Genomic DNA, 14845 nt, shown 5'->3' with positions numbered 1-14845 from the left:
GGGGGTTGCACCAAACAACCCTAAGACAAACTCTCTGGGTTTCCATTTTCAGTGGCTTAGAAAGGAGCAGGACAGGCCAAAGGACMGAAGCAGGGAGGTTCACAAAAGGAAGAAAACATGTTAGGAATCCCTCTTACCTTCCTCTTTCAGGGCCCGTTGCCCCTATAGTGCTGAGAAAATTGCTATGGAAAATACAGTTATGCTCTGTATGCATGCGTGTGCAGAGGCACACACAGATTCTATTTTGGGAAAGACATGTTTATAAGTCAGATGGTAAAGCTGCTTGTGTCTGCTGGCTCAATGTGAGCCTGGACACCTCTATTTTTGAGAGTCACCCAGGYCCAAAATTAAATGCAAGGGGTTATAAAAGTCTCTTTTGTCTCATTGGGCTGCAAATGCTCAAAAATAATCCAGTGGTCTCAGGCACACAGGTGCTTTGAAACAAGGATCTGGTATGCTTGGAAACCTGTGTRTCAGGTCTCATCAAGTCTTTTATTATTTTCTTTTTWWAATTYTATTTAATGAAAGCCTGGGAATCTTATTTTAAACCCCCATCTGTAGGCCTGTCTGGRGTTGGGATACAGTATGAGGTGGCCCTTGTGCCAGCCCTGGCACCTCTTTGCAATTTGCCCCTTTTCACTTGTTCCTCTCCCCTACCACTGCAATCTCTAAGGATAAATTTGAGTAGTGGGATGAGCAGTAAAAGGTGGAATTTCATTCCTCGGGAAGAAATTATGCAAGAATGTACCTGCTGTCCTGGTCTGCTGTTTTTGTTTTGAGGGCACCAGAGCAGTGGCTGTTCCCATGCAGGGATGTGCCTTCACTGCAGGGCTGGTCAGCAAGAGGAATCAKGCTGAAAGGCCCCAAGGTCAGTTATAGGTATGTAGCCAGCGCTGTTATATCGGCTGCTGGATGGGGAGCATTGCTACTATCAGCACGGCTGGCTGCACCGTGCAATTTGATGGCTCTCCTATCGGAAAGGAGAACAGCCTGGATTTTCTCTGCCATCAGATACATCCATATTTCAAGGTCTGAGCAGGCCCAAAACACCAGGGTGTCCTTGGTCTTGGTATGCAAGCAGCAGAGATTTCCCAGGGCAGGGATGKCACTGACCTTGCTTTTCCCTGCCGTGGCTGGGCTCATTTGCTGGTGGCCACAAACTCCTTCTTCCCAGGCTGGGCACTGGGTGAACCCCACCAGGTCCTCAGGGGCTGCTCCAGGCTCTGCTTGCATTTGGGTTATTCCTTGCCTTTTTTTAGCCAAGCACAATACTGAGAACCCCGCTCTGCTGCTGATCCCTGTGGCCAAACATTGCTGATGGTGATTGCTGGTGGGGTTTGGGCTCACATCTGGCTCCGAGTCATCACCCTCTCACTGACCATCCACACATGACGTGCAGTGTGTCCACGTGTAGTGTGCCTGTGGCTTTCYCTGTTTACTGGAAACTGGGAGAGGTGACTTCAGAAGAAAACCTTTAGACGCTTTGCAAAGCAAAATGTGTAGCCAGAATGGGAACACCCGACTCCAGCCACCACCACTTAATTGCACGGCTCCGGCTGCCCTGCTGCAGCTTCTCCATTTCAGCCTGGAACAAGAGCCGTGGGAAAGCAGGGAACTTGGAGCAATGCCCAAATGCTGTGTGTGGGTGCTGCGTACCCCSCTCATTGCTGGGAGGGCTGCACTCCACTCCAGCTGCTGACCCCCTRCCCTGTCCCATCCCTGTCCCTGCAGGAGCCATTTTATGCTGGCACCAAGGCAGCTGGACACCCTGCTGGAGCAGCCCCTGGGGACTGCGAGGGTGCACTGGGAGGAGACGTCACATCCCCCCTGCAGGTATGGTTTGGGGAGCTGGAGGGAGCACCCATGGGGAGGGGTCTGTTCACTGCATGTTTGCTTGYACCCATGGGATGCCCTGAACCCCATTTCTGCTTGGGGGGCTGCTGTGGAAATACCCGTGGCTGGATCAAGCTCTGGACATTAACTTGGGGTTGGAAAAGACAGTCCTGCCATGTGAGGTGTGGGGTGATGCTCAGCTGTGCCCATGCCTGCCCCTTGCCACGTKGAACTGCAGCCCCCTGACACCCAAGTAATGCTGTGCTGTCTTCCCTCTGCCAGGGCAAGGGCTGCCAAGGGATCCTGAAAGGGATCAGGCAGAGGACTGCCAGCAAGGGGGAAGACTCTGAAAATGAGGACAGCGATGAGAATGAGGAGGAAGARGAGGAAGAGGAGGAAGAGGAGGAAGARGTAGACGAGAATGAGAATGGTATCAATGGCACAAGCACCAACACCACAGAAGGGGCAGATGGACCTCATGGAAATGGCACTGCAGTGGCTGAGGAGGGCACTGGTGAAGCTGAGGAAGAGGAGGAAGAGGAGGAGGAGGAAGAAGAAGAAGAGGAAGAGGAGGAGGAGGAGGAAACCGAAGTCACCACCATTGCCAGCACCACCAATGAAGAGGGTCTGACCCAGGCAACAACTGTGGATGATGGAGGACCTGCAGATGTCACCACATATGCCACTACAGATGCCACCACAGCTGGGGAGCTGTGGGAGTATGATGTGACAGCCAGGGACCACGGCCGGGGGGATGAGGGCACCACCGAGGGTGGCTACGAGGAACAGGACGAGTACGCACGCGGGGACACCTACCGGGCCTACGAGGATGAGTATGGCTACTACAAGGGGCATGGATATGATGTGTATGGCCAGGATTACTACTACAACCAGTGAGCAGCGGGGGACAGCCCTGGTGCTGCCCCTGCCTGCCCCAGCCCACTCAGGAAGGTGCATCCAAAGGCTCCCTGCAGCCACCGCACACAAGAGGGAATGCCAGGCTTGTCACATGCACTGGCTCCTTCCCAGGCTTTTTTTTTTTTTTTTTTTTAATCTCGTGAAGTGAAATGAAATGAAATGAAATGAAATGAAATGAAACTAAATGAAATGAAATAAAGCAACTGAACTGAGCTTGTTGGTGACAAAAAGTTTGCTGCCGAATTTGCTGGCATCAGTGGGGCAGCACGGTGTTTTGTGAGAGGCTGAGGGGCTATGGGTGCCCATGATGCTCAGGGTTAAGTTTTGGTATTCCAGTTCAGATGCACATGAAAGGAGGGAAGAACAGCAAGGCTAACTTGGAAAGCCTCTGCAAAGTACCCCTGAGAAATGAAAGATCACTTTCAGGGACATTGCTGTGGGGTTACAGCCACAATTTGTGTAGAGTTGATTTGAAATTTCACTACATGAGCAGTGATAACTTCACCACATCTTCCATTCCTTGGTAATGTGCTTTCCATGGCYTTACCACACACCAGGCAATGTTAATCAGGTTAAAAACGCTAATTTCCCTGTCTGTGCATCACTAGCTGTAGATGCACACCCATGTAATAAGGGCTTTGCTTCTGCATCCCTGTGCCAGGCATGTGAGTAAAAGGCTGGACAACTTGGACTTGTGTCTTGAACACCAGTACTGCAGCCCAAAGTGTCCCTGACAGGCAGCCTCATTCCCAGGGCAAGGTTGGGCTGTCACAGTGGCAGTGCTGCATCCACTCCTCTCCTGCATCAGGATGCCCAGCTGGGAGTCCTCAGGATCCCTGCTCAGGGTCACTTCCCAACAGGATCGTGTTCCCAGCCAAGTGGAGATCTGCATCATGGATAGGGATGGAACAAATCCCACTGGGTTCCACTATTTGGGAATWGTGATGGCCCTCATGCACTCTTTATGGCAGGTACCATCCTGCACTTGCACTCCTAGAAAGGAAACCTGAGTTCAGCTCCTGATGCAGGTCCAACTGCAGAACCAGTCCATTCCCGCAGCAGCAAGCTGCCGGCCATTGTACAAAAGTGCTTCTGTGTGCCAAAGCCGGGCTGCAGCTGCTGGGGAGGCAGGGGGTGCTGCCTGCGGCATGGGCACCCCCAGGGACAAATCCCTGTGGCGGCACTGGGGAGYCCTGCGTGCTCATGGCTGGTGTGGAGACACGAGAGCCCCATCATCCACATCCCCAGGGGGTGCCCAGAGACGTCAGGGAACCGGCATGGACAAAGGGCCCTGGCACTGCCAGGGGCCGGGTCCCGCTCCCACAGGGCATGTAGCCCAGTCCSGTGTGCGTCAGGCCCCCAGGCACCTGGCAAAATCTCTCCTCTGGGAGCCAAGGCACACGGGCTGGCTGCCCCATGGGGTGGCATCCGACTGCCGCTCCCTGGCCTGCGAGCAAGGGTCTATTTCCTGCTGGCTCCAGGATTTGCTCCTGCCCAAGGCTGGATGCTGATGGTTTAAGCATTTCTGGTGATAATGCACCAGTCATGACAGCTCCCATGGTTTGGGTTGGGGCAGAGTGGGGAGTGGGATGGGAGCTGCTGCCATCACCACCACAGTGAATGCCTGAGCCAGGCTGGCTGCAGCAGCAGGAACCCTTCTTGGGAAGGGCGTAGGTGACCAGCAATGCCACCAAAAGTAGAGGTGAGGAGAAGGAGGGTTTGTACATCATGCACACCCTTGTAGCACTTCATAACAAAGTTGGTCTCAAAGAGACCTGYGTAAGGAGTGCATGGAAAAAATATACTTTTTTTTTTTTTTCTTTTTTGTCACTCATCTATTTTGCATTTGCACAGGTTTAGTTCAGAGGGGTTGAGGTTGAAACCTAAAAAGCACGTGCCAGAAGACACAGCATGGTGGTAGCTTTCAGCTTGGCCAATGCTGCCCTTCTGTGCCAAATGGCCAGGACAAGGCCTGGTTCAGRATAGTGCCCTTCCCATTCTGCAGCCCCACAGGCTTTCCCATGTTGGTCACAGCGAGCAAGCCAAAACCCACTACGCACCCTCTTATCAATAACCAAGCTGGAAGTGTGCCACCGTAAGATCTGCGCTAATCATCGAGCAATTTCGCCTTCAGAACAGATATTTATAAACTGTGCTTTCTGTTTATCCAGCCAGGTGGAACATTTGATAGCTGTCTTTCACCACAAACACATTTTTAGCTGGAAATTACTCCCCCTGGTTATCTGCGGGTGCTGCCAGAGCTGACAAATGTCCCTGGGCAGGAGCTGATTGGCTCCGTGAACCCGGGGCCAACTTTAAATTTCAGCAAGGTGGGCAYAGGCTGTACGGTCTGCCACTGGGACCTGCCTCCGACGGGAAAGGTAATCTTCTTTCCTAGTTTCCTGCCTTGTCTCTCTCTAGTCCTTCAGCTCTGCTGTCCCTGAGCAAGGTTTCTCCTGCTTTCACTCCAGGCAAGTCACGGTGGGGATGGGGACGTCCTGGTCCTTGGCTGTGCACATCTCTTGAGCTTACATTGCTTTGTACTCTGATGCTTGGGCATGAATTTCCTTCTGATGTTTCCTGTAGCAGTGCTCGTATGGCTGAAGAGAGTCTCTGGGAGCCCTGCAAGSCCAAGCCAGGGTGGTAGGGTGAAATGAGGATTATTGGCCCACAGAGCTATTGCCTCCTGCYATTTATCAGTGCTGTAAAAACCTGCAAGTTTCTTAATTCGGATTTACAAACGTAAATTGCTTGCAGCAATTTTGGGGGATTGTTTGTTGTAAATATAAGSGGAAGGTGCTTTGACAGAGGGAGTTAGGGAGCTTTAATAGCTGGTGTCAGAGTGCCCACTCAGAGCTTCTGGCTGTGCCCTAAGCACATGCCCTTGCTGCAAGGAACGCAGAGAGGCAGGGCAATGCCAAGGGCTATCACAAAGCCTGGGAAAAATCAGGGTTGCTTGAAAACTCTGCTGCCATGGGAGCTTTGGGATAGTAGGAGCTTTTATGTTGCTGCTAACCAGGACTGTTGAGGATCACAAGTCCTARGAAGACAAACTCCAGCAATGCTTTKCTTTGTGCCTCCAGGAGCAGCCCAAGATGCAAACAGCCCTCGTCTGCCTGTGCCTGCTCAGCACAGTCTTTGCCACACCTGTGAGTATAGCTTTTCCCAGATTCCCTGYATGCTGCTGGAAGCATGAGGTGTTCCATCCAGTCCATCCTGGCATGCTTTCAGCAGCAGGAAAACATGAGCTGTAGTTGCATCCACCACCTCTGGTGCTTGGGGAGGGGATTAAGGTGAACAGCAGAGGTGAACCCAGCAGGGAAAATATRTATTAGCACGGAGATGGCTGAGCATGTGCCTTCAGTTTAGCAATCAGGGCACTGCACAAGAGCCCGTCTGGGTGGTTGTATCTCTTCCCCTTGATTTCCRTGGATCTGGGATCTGCCCAATGCTTTTGGCCCGGGAATAGCCTGAGCTGAGCCACGGGAAGGGAGGTGTGGAAAGTATGCTCATCTTAACCGTGTGGGTAACAGGGGTCAGAGGGTGCCTACAATTATTTTCCAACTTTCCTAATGTAAAATTTTCACAGATGTAACTAAGAAAAGGGCAAACGAAGATGATAGCAGCCTTTCTTGTCCTCCATAACTGTTGCTCGGCATACTAAATACACTGCTAGGGTGAAAGTCTGTTCCTAGAAAAGGCTTGCTTTTTTTGTCAGGATAAGGGGGAGGGAAATGCTGTCTTCCCTATGGGGTGGGCCACTCCCATGTATCTTTTACCCCCCAGAGCAAGCTCTCACGACCGAGTCTATAGCAGGGCAGCCCAAGGAAAGGCAATAAATCAGCACAGATTTGCTTTTCAGATAGGGGCACAGAGGAGAGTTAATACTATGCTGTGTAACCAGAGCTGTAATCTGGCCTTTGGTACTGTTCACAAACAATGGAACAACCTGGGAATATTCAATACTTTGCGGCATGTTTCTGCCCCTTTCAGTTGGGCTTGGGATGTTTCAGTGACTAATTTTGCTGAAATCAAAGAGTACTCTCCTTCATGGAGTCGTCTCTCCCTCTGGCATGTAGGGGATGCCTGAAGTGGCTTTTTGGGGCTCACAGGACGCTCCTACCAGCAGGTACCCCATCCCTGAGGGATGCACTGGCCAGTATCCCCCAAAGGATGCCAGGATAATCAGGGAGAGCAGGAAGCCTGCAAGCATGTACAGAAACCTGGCCATGAGGGCACAGAAGTTGCTGCTCAGTTGCCCAGTAAATACTGGGAAATACTACCAGTTAACCAGTTCCAGGCTCCCATCACAGGCAGATTCAAACAGTAATCTGGACCATTCTGGTGTGAGCCACTCTGGTACAGGCCATGTGAGCCATGGAGCCAGTGTATTAAAAGTGCTTTCCAATAAAATACTCTGCAGCAGACTCCTGGAAAAGGTTATTTGCAGACCAGCAATACCCTATGAAAACTAGCATGGAATACCATCATGCTGTAGCAGAATTGGCAGTACTTTTCAGACCTTGGAAATGGGGTTTTGACCTTTCCTGCTATTGCTGTCTTGAAGTCAGCACCCTAGGTAGTGAATGGGAATTTATGGTCTTATCAATGCAGTTTTCCCATCCTTCCCTGAGCATTGGGCAGGGTGGGTGGCCAGAAGTGGGCACTGGTAGCTGCCTGGATGCTGGGATGGTGTTTGATGCCTCAGCTCTTTCCTGTGTTTTGGTGCCCACAGGTGCCACTGCCACTGCCTGGRAGAGCTGCCGGGAACTGTGCGGGACAGCACCGGGTATGTATCCCTCTGCCACATCCTCAGGACTAGTGGCACCCTACTGCAGTGCCAGGCAGAAGGGGAAACTCCTGCCAATGCATTTAATAAGAAAATGGTGTGTTTTGCTTATTTTCTTACCCACCAGATACTTCTCAAAGGCTGTAATGCCAAGCACGGCTTCTACATTTTCAAATATGTCTACTCATTCTCAACACGGAGGAACCAGACACAGATAAAGGTGAGGAAGTGGCATGGGGACACTGCAGGACCCTGGCCTGGCTGCRGTGCCCCCAGCAGCCGTTCCATCACCAGGGCTGGCCCTGACCTCTCCCTTGTGTGTACTGCACAGAAAGAAGAGGCTGACCACCAGAGTRTCCTCCCCAGCCGCCGGCTGGATGAGGACAATGCCAGGCGGGAGCTGCCGGAGACCAGGACGKCCCCAGAACACAGTGACAACAGCAGCACTGAAGTGATCGAGTATGGGATTATCTTCAAGCCTGAAAACCGCAGCACCCCAGGCATTGGCAGTGATGGTCCCAGTGTTCGCCCTGGCACTGGCACAGGAACCCGTGGTGGTGGTGGCAGTGACGCAGGTCCCACCCCATCCAGCTCAGAGGGCAGCGGMGATCTGGATTTGGTGGTGGAAGTTGATGGCGGTGTTCCCATTCTCCCTCAGGGTGAACGCCCCGGTGAGGTTGTGGTGGGGAACAGGTCCCATGGCAGGAGCGAGGACAAGGATGACGGTGTCCCCAGGGTGGTTCCAGCGGAGGGAGCTGTGACCACTGAGAGGGGGAGGGTCCCTACCACCAGAGGACCAGGGGGTGAGGGCAGTGGGGAGGCCACTGTCTCTGGCCAAGGGCAGGAGGGTGTCAGGCGGGGTACAGGCACGGGAGGTGTCACCCTGGCCTCTGTCACGGAGAAGAAGATGGAAGATGTCCAAGTGGATGCTGCTGGTGTGGATGAATACGCTTACATTCCCGACTCGGGTAGCGTCACCATCACCCGTGGGAGCTTGGGCAGCACAGCTGGCACCACCAGCTTCACCCAGATCTCCCCGGACAAGGATGATGAGGTCAACATCTTCATTGGGAAGGCAAACATCCACGTGGGGGAGCAGGAAACCACCCAGGCTRGTGCCACAGAGGGCAGCGAGGATGACGGCACCTCCACTGCGGGAACCAGCAGCCCCCTCCCCTGGCTGCACATCACTGAGGCACCCAGTGGCGGTGACGATGACAGCATCCCTGCTAGCAGGCAGCCTGAAGGACCGGCCACCACAGCCACCCCAACYCGTGGGGACAGCGTCACCAGCAGCACCAGGGATGGCCGCCCCACTGGAGATGACGAGGAAGGTGCCACCACCACTGGTGTTGATGGACGACTGGTAACCCCTGTCCCCTGGAGAGTCACTGATGGTGACGTTACCATCCCGACAGTGCCCAGCATCCGAGGGAAAGATGATGATGAGGTGAGAGGAGAGGGGCAGAAGTACAAGGGGGAGCCAGACCATGTGGCTGCCACRACCCCCCGCCAGTGGGGTGGTAAGGGGGCTGCCGTCACTGTCCCAGCCGAGTGGGCCACCATCCKCCCGGCCACTACCGAGAGGGGCCGCACCACCCCGTCGGTGACAACCAGCAGCCACAGGGCAGTCATGAGCACTGTGCTGGGCAGAGGAGCGAGCGGCGAAGTGGGGACAACCACCCCCAGACCCCGTGTGGAGGGACGGCCCGAGGCAGGGATATGGGGCCGCCCGGGGGGAGCAGGGCTGGACAAGACACCCAGGACTGACAAAGAACCCTCGGCAAGTGGGAAACCCGGCAGCTGGGCATCCAGTGGGGCCCAGACAAGTGTTGGTGGCCATGACGGTGACGATGGGGGGAGGTGGCATGTCACCAAAGCAGGGGCCAGCCCCGCTCCACAGGTAGAGCAAGACACGGGCAGCATGGCAGGAGGCAGAGGGCAGGAACGGGGGCGAGGCGGACAGAGCGGGGCAGCAGTGCCAGGGGCCGGGGGCAGCCGCCTGCCTGGACACCGTGGCAGGAGGCCAGGGGCCGGGGCACCGGGCACGTTCGCGGCGCTTGGCCGCAGCAGGCAGCTGGACCAGGTGAAACGCGCCGACGAGCTCCATGTCCGAGAGCGGGCCTTCTACACCCTGGGCGGGGCAGGCGGCGGCCCCCAYGGCCCCTACCCTGGGCTGGGCAGCGCCGACAGCAGCCAGTCCTCCGAGGGGGAGAGGGGCAGCCACAGCGAGAGCGGACAGACGGGACTGCGGCCCTCAGGGTGGGGATCCCCMGGGTACCCCCAAGGCCGCTGGATCCAGGGCCCGCTCTGAGGCGCGGCCATTTCCACCCCGGCAGGCTCTGACGGTGGGGTTCGGGGGTCCCACATGCCCACATCCCTGCCGCGGGCTCTGCTCTCGCCTGGGTGAAGGGCAGGGTGCTGGGGGGCACACGGTGCTTCACGGCCCAGGAGCCAAAAATCACTGGTTCATGCAATCTGCTGTTAATTTGGGGGAGGCTGCACGTGGCACAGCAGCAGGGATGCACGGATGTGCTGTGCTAGACAGCCAGGGAACAGCAGCCCTGCTACACGGCATAGGGTAGCGGTGTTTGTGCACTGATGCCAAGCAAGTAAAGTACAGTGARAAAAAGCCTCTGTCCTCGCGGTTTCAATTCCAGCCTACTGGAGAAATAAAGTAATTTCTGTACCTGAGGATCTGCTGACTCTGGTGTTTGTGGTGGGACTTTGGGTAGCGCTCTGTCACAAACAGTGTGCTGGGGGTGGGCTGGTCCCTGGCCATAAGGGGATTTCTGGCCCCAGCACATCCCTGGCCTGGCCATCACCTGTGGGGCCAACAAGCTCCACATATCCTTCCCTTGGGGTAACAAACCCTACCTCTGTTGGTGAGGTCCACAGAGCATCCTCCCTCTCCGCTCATCCATCTCCTGCAGTGAGAAGTCTCCATCATGTCCTGCTGAYGGTACATTTCCTGGCCATGCTGTTCCTCCAGGAGCAGTGTAACACTCCTGTTGTGTCACTGCCATTCCTGCCACTGGCCCCTGCACGYGAGCCAGGCTGGGCTTCGACACGCTGGAGCCATGCCGTCCGTGGTGCCCAAAGTTAATCACTGTTTATGCAATTGCASGTTGCTTTTTCTGTCCGAGGAGCTGCTAAAGCAGGCGTGTTCAGCAGCACACCAGAGCGAATGGCACAGTGGGAGAAGCATCAAGCCTCCAGCAGAAAGGTGCTGCATCAGCACATGCTGAGGGGCTTCCCCACCAGTTCTGTGCCCATGCTGGGAGGAAGTGGGAGCAGCCAGAGGCAGCCACAATGTCAGTGAAGTACCACAGAGTGTCTGCTCCCCTGCCTTCTGAACACCTGTACACAGGGGAGTGGCAGATCCCGTTATGTGTTAAATAATCACAGGATGGTTTTGGTCGGAAGGGACCTTAAAGTTCATCTAGATCCAACTCCCCTGCTGTGGGCAGGGATGCCACTCACTAGACCAGGCTGCTCAAAGCCCCATCCAGCTTGGCCTTGAACCCTTCTGGGTATGGAACATCCACAGTTTYTTGGGGCATCTTGGTTCTTAGGGATCATACATACATTCATGCTTGAACACCAGGACCAGAATAGCCCTGTGTGTCTCAACTGGTGCTATCAGCACTAGCTCTTGGGACTCTGCTTTGCTACTGCTCATGCTCTCCAGCAGAAAATATCAAAAATTGCGTGTGCCCACTATGCCCCCACCAGGGCATCAGGCCCTGGTGTCTCTGGAGAAGCCACTCTACTTAGCCTGGTGCCAGTGCTACAGAGAAATAGAGATTTAGGCAGCCTGTGGCAGGGATTTGCCTGCAGCTTTCCAGGCTTGGGGCAGCATGCAGAAGACCCCCAAAGACTCATGAACCTCCTCTTCTGGCCCGTCTGGCTCAGAGTGAAAGGTGCTGCGGGGCTGCTGCCAGCCTGGGTTGGGAGACTGACCCCAGAATTGCCATAGCACATCTCACCCCAAGACTGATGGACTATGGCAATACTCCAGGGATCTAGGGCTTGGCATGATTGCCTGGCAAATGAAGAGGGTGGTTTTGGGGTCTTGCTACTGAGGGTTGGAACTAAGAGGTTTGTGGCCCCGGCAGAGTGCTCGGGCACCTCCATCCTCAATCCTGACCATACCCTTGTCCAAGCAACATCCTTAAACCAGGGCTGAGCACCATCTAGTGGAATAARAAGCCTGTAGCTGGGAATGTTTTGTGCCTGTTGAATGATGCCCAGCTCTGCCTGATGCTGGCGTGGGCACTGCTGCCCTCTTGTCCCACTGCTTCCCTGAGGTCYTGGGAATCCCTGCTTGAATGGCAAGGCCAGGTGTAGAACTGGCTAGTTGAGGTGTAAATGGTATATATCTATAAACCAGCATTAACTCCTTGCACAGCTGCTGCTAAAGCACCCAGATTTTTTTTGTGTCATGACTCTGGCTCTACATCTGGGAGAATACAGTACTTTGGCATGCACACCCTGAACCCCCTGCTCAGCACCACAGTGGTGCCTAGCTCTGCTCTTTCAAAACTCACCGCCAAATAGTACAAGTGGCCACTGAACATAAAACCTGCAAGTTTCCCAAGGAAAGGGTTTTACCGGAGTATTGGAGCAAAGTGAGGAGCTGTTTTTTTCTTCCAATGAAGGGTGAGCAGATAAAGGCTGGCAGGGTGGGGGTTAGCAGGGTGACACTGGCACCTGGGTGACACCCTCACCTGAGCTAGACGTGGCCACCAGCTGTTCCTCTGTTGTCCTTTGCTTTTTGGCTCTGCTGAACTGTGTGTTTTTGAGAAAAGAGTCAATTTCGATTTTAAATAAATATACCTTTACATCATTCTCCATGTGCTGGTTTTTGGTTTTTTAATCAAGGGCAGCGATGATTTATCTACAGGTGTTTTTTCACGTTTCAGAGGCTGTTGCTGAAGTGATTTAAGGTCTTCCATCCCACCCTGTGAGTGAACCCAAATGAGGAGGGATATATACTTTCTAGAGCAAAAAAATACTGAACAAAAAAAAAAAAATTGTTCCTAAAAATCCCAGCTACTCTTAGAAATGCTAATTGTGGACATATGGCCAACTGAGTATGGATATATGCGGCTGTTTCAGGCCAGCAAGGTTGCAAAGAACTGCTCAAATAGTTTTTAAAAGAAGTCTRAAAACCAATGGTGAGCTTTGAAGAACCATTTCAGTTTTGAAATACATGTTTTCRGGTACAGATGCTGTCTGAGCTGAGGGGGCCAGTGGTGTCCATCACCAATTGCTCTTCTCTGAGGTTTTCTTGGCTGTGTGGTGGCACTGGGCACAGCCCAGAGAGACAAGGGTGCYTTCTCCCCTGCAACACCATGGTTTTTCAGAAGAGGGCAAAAGCAGACAGCCAGAGGGAGCAGCTGAAAGCAGCACCTCTCGAAAGAGAAGCAGCGCAGCTACAGGACAATAATGATTTTCCCCCTCACCTGCTGTAGTTWCTCAGTGAGACCTGTCTTTGTCCCACTCCAAATACCAGGAACTGAGAGAGGCTGAAATATCGTGCACAGCCCCAGCAAACCCTCCTCCCAGGGCTCAGCTTTCCTGCTCCTAAGCTGACAGACAAGGTTGGACAACTGGAGGGGACCTGAGCACATCCAAGTGTTTGGAGGATGGAAGATGCCCCAAAAGCCTCCATCCTTTGCCTAGAAAGGTGCTTCTTGCCATTGAAGAGGGTGCAAAGCAGCCCCATCAATAAGAAACTTACCTGGGTTTTTCTTCTGGGGAATAATCCACTCAGTACTGCCTACCAGCAGGGGAGTTCAAAAATGTTTTTACTTTTTCTGAATAGTCTCTAATAGAGCATCCACCAGCACTTCCCTGTAAAGATTTTAGGACGCATACTCTGAAGTCATAACAATTGCTATAGTTAAGCAAAGGCACATTTTGACACATGGAGTGAAATGCAAATCTCAGTGAGATTAGTAAAAATATTATTAGTCAATATTATAATCTGGTTGGGGCCTCCTTTGATAATCCTTATCYATTTCACTGCATCCTCATGGTAGATTTAGAGGAACTGGTCTGCAGGGTTGCTTTGGGGAGCAATCACCCTGCAGCTGGATAYTTCGGTATACAACATCCTATACTACACTCACCCTTCTTAAATTACTTTATGTGCCTTGCTCTGATCCTCACTCTGATTYGGGAGAGTACAGAACTGACAATCCCTGGGTTTCTCACTTCCTGTTGTTCTCTGGAAAAAAACTTCTTACGTGAAAAAATCCTGGCAAACTGCAGCCATCGTGTCAAAATCCTGATGCTGTTCCTSCAGGTGATTAATATACTAAGCCAGGCTGTTTGCTATAATTAACCTTTTAAGTTTTGAAAGTTGATAGAGACAAACTTTGGTCATGAATCGAAGTGGCAGGGGGTGTTTCAGAGATCTTACACCTTGCTTCGAAGCTGGCCTGTGTGGGAGAAGACAAAATAGATATGCAGCCTTTTCAGCTTCCCTGCAATGTGCAGAGAAGGCGCAGGAGGTTTCTCTCCCTCCCACCACTAAGTGATGAATATTTTCAATAGTGGCTTTAGTTAAAAAGTGTTGGGCCTTACAATGAAGTCTCTCAGCCCCCTGCTTCCATCATCCAGCACTGATGAGGAAGATGAAGCCTGTCAACTTTCAAATGTTCAACTTACCAAAATCTGACTCTTCTTTTCCGCAGTATTTGCTCCTCCCTTATCCCTGTTGACACATTCCTGCTAAAAGCCATCCAATTCCACCCAAAAATACGAGTGGAGGTGAATAAACTCAGCCAGCCTCAGCTGTACCWGTAGAGTGAGTTGACAGGCTCCCTCCCTTAACACATCAGGCGTTTCATATGCCAGTAAATCCACTTGTGCTTCATGTTAGCTTAAACACTACTGCTGTCCAAAAGTATTGGGTCCAAGGGACAGAGTTTTAGATAAGAAAAAACCTAAAGGAGGTTTAATGCTTGAAATAAAAATCCTATGGTACGAGAGCAATTTTAAATACATATTTGATATATAATAAAGTACCTCATACCAGGCACTGAATATGAGAAATGAAGGATGYGAGTATGATGACCAAAACCAGCCTTTGTTTCAGTTTCCAGACACAGGAGAAAAATGGGAAAATTATCTCCACCCATGCTTAAACACACAACACTTTTTCAATTACCTGAAAGAAACAGTTGTATCAACAGATCCTCAAACACCCAGCACAAGGCCAATTGCCTRAAAGAGACAGTTGTATCAACAGAGWAATTATTTGTCAAATGAGCCATCTCATGTAGAGTATGAGTG

The 14845-nt window shown here is 52.5% G+C and overlaps 2 protein-coding genes across 2 annotated transcripts in view; both read left to right on the top strand.

The window, feature by feature from the left end:
* Positions 1-2858, top strand: part of IBSP (integrin binding sialoprotein) — a 4914-nt gene extending 2056 nt beyond the window's left edge. Inside the window, exons 6-7 of the mRNA XM_057369229.1 lie at positions 1732-1833; positions 2116-2858. Coding sequence (XP_057225212.1) covers positions 1732-1833; positions 2116-2730 — 717 coding nt within the window. The 3' untranslated portion in view covers positions 2731-2858. The remainder of the gene's footprint in view (positions 1-1731; positions 1834-2115) is intronic.
* Positions 2859-5846: 2988 nt separating this feature from the next.
* Positions 5847-9854, top strand: LOC130575343 (ovocleidin-116-like). The gene is made up of 4 exons (XM_057369172.1): positions 5847-5900; positions 7487-7540; positions 7668-7760; positions 7872-9854. Exons 1-4 carry the CDS (start codon positions 5847-5849, stop codon positions 9852-9854), a joined length of 2184 nt encoding a protein of 727 aa, XP_057225155.1.
* The last annotated feature ends 4991 nt before the right edge of the window (positions 9855-14845 follow it).

Source organism: Malurus melanocephalus, unplaced genomic scaffold (genome assembly GCF_030028575.1).
Source record: "Malurus melanocephalus ecotype Western Australia unplaced genomic scaffold, MMel_1.1 scaffold_105, whole genome shotgun sequence".
Lineage (NCBI taxonomy): Eukaryota > Metazoa > Chordata > Aves > Passeriformes > Maluridae > Malurus > Malurus melanocephalus.
Note: the sequence above shows the minus strand (reverse complement) of the source record. Positions and strands in the feature narration are given on the sequence as shown.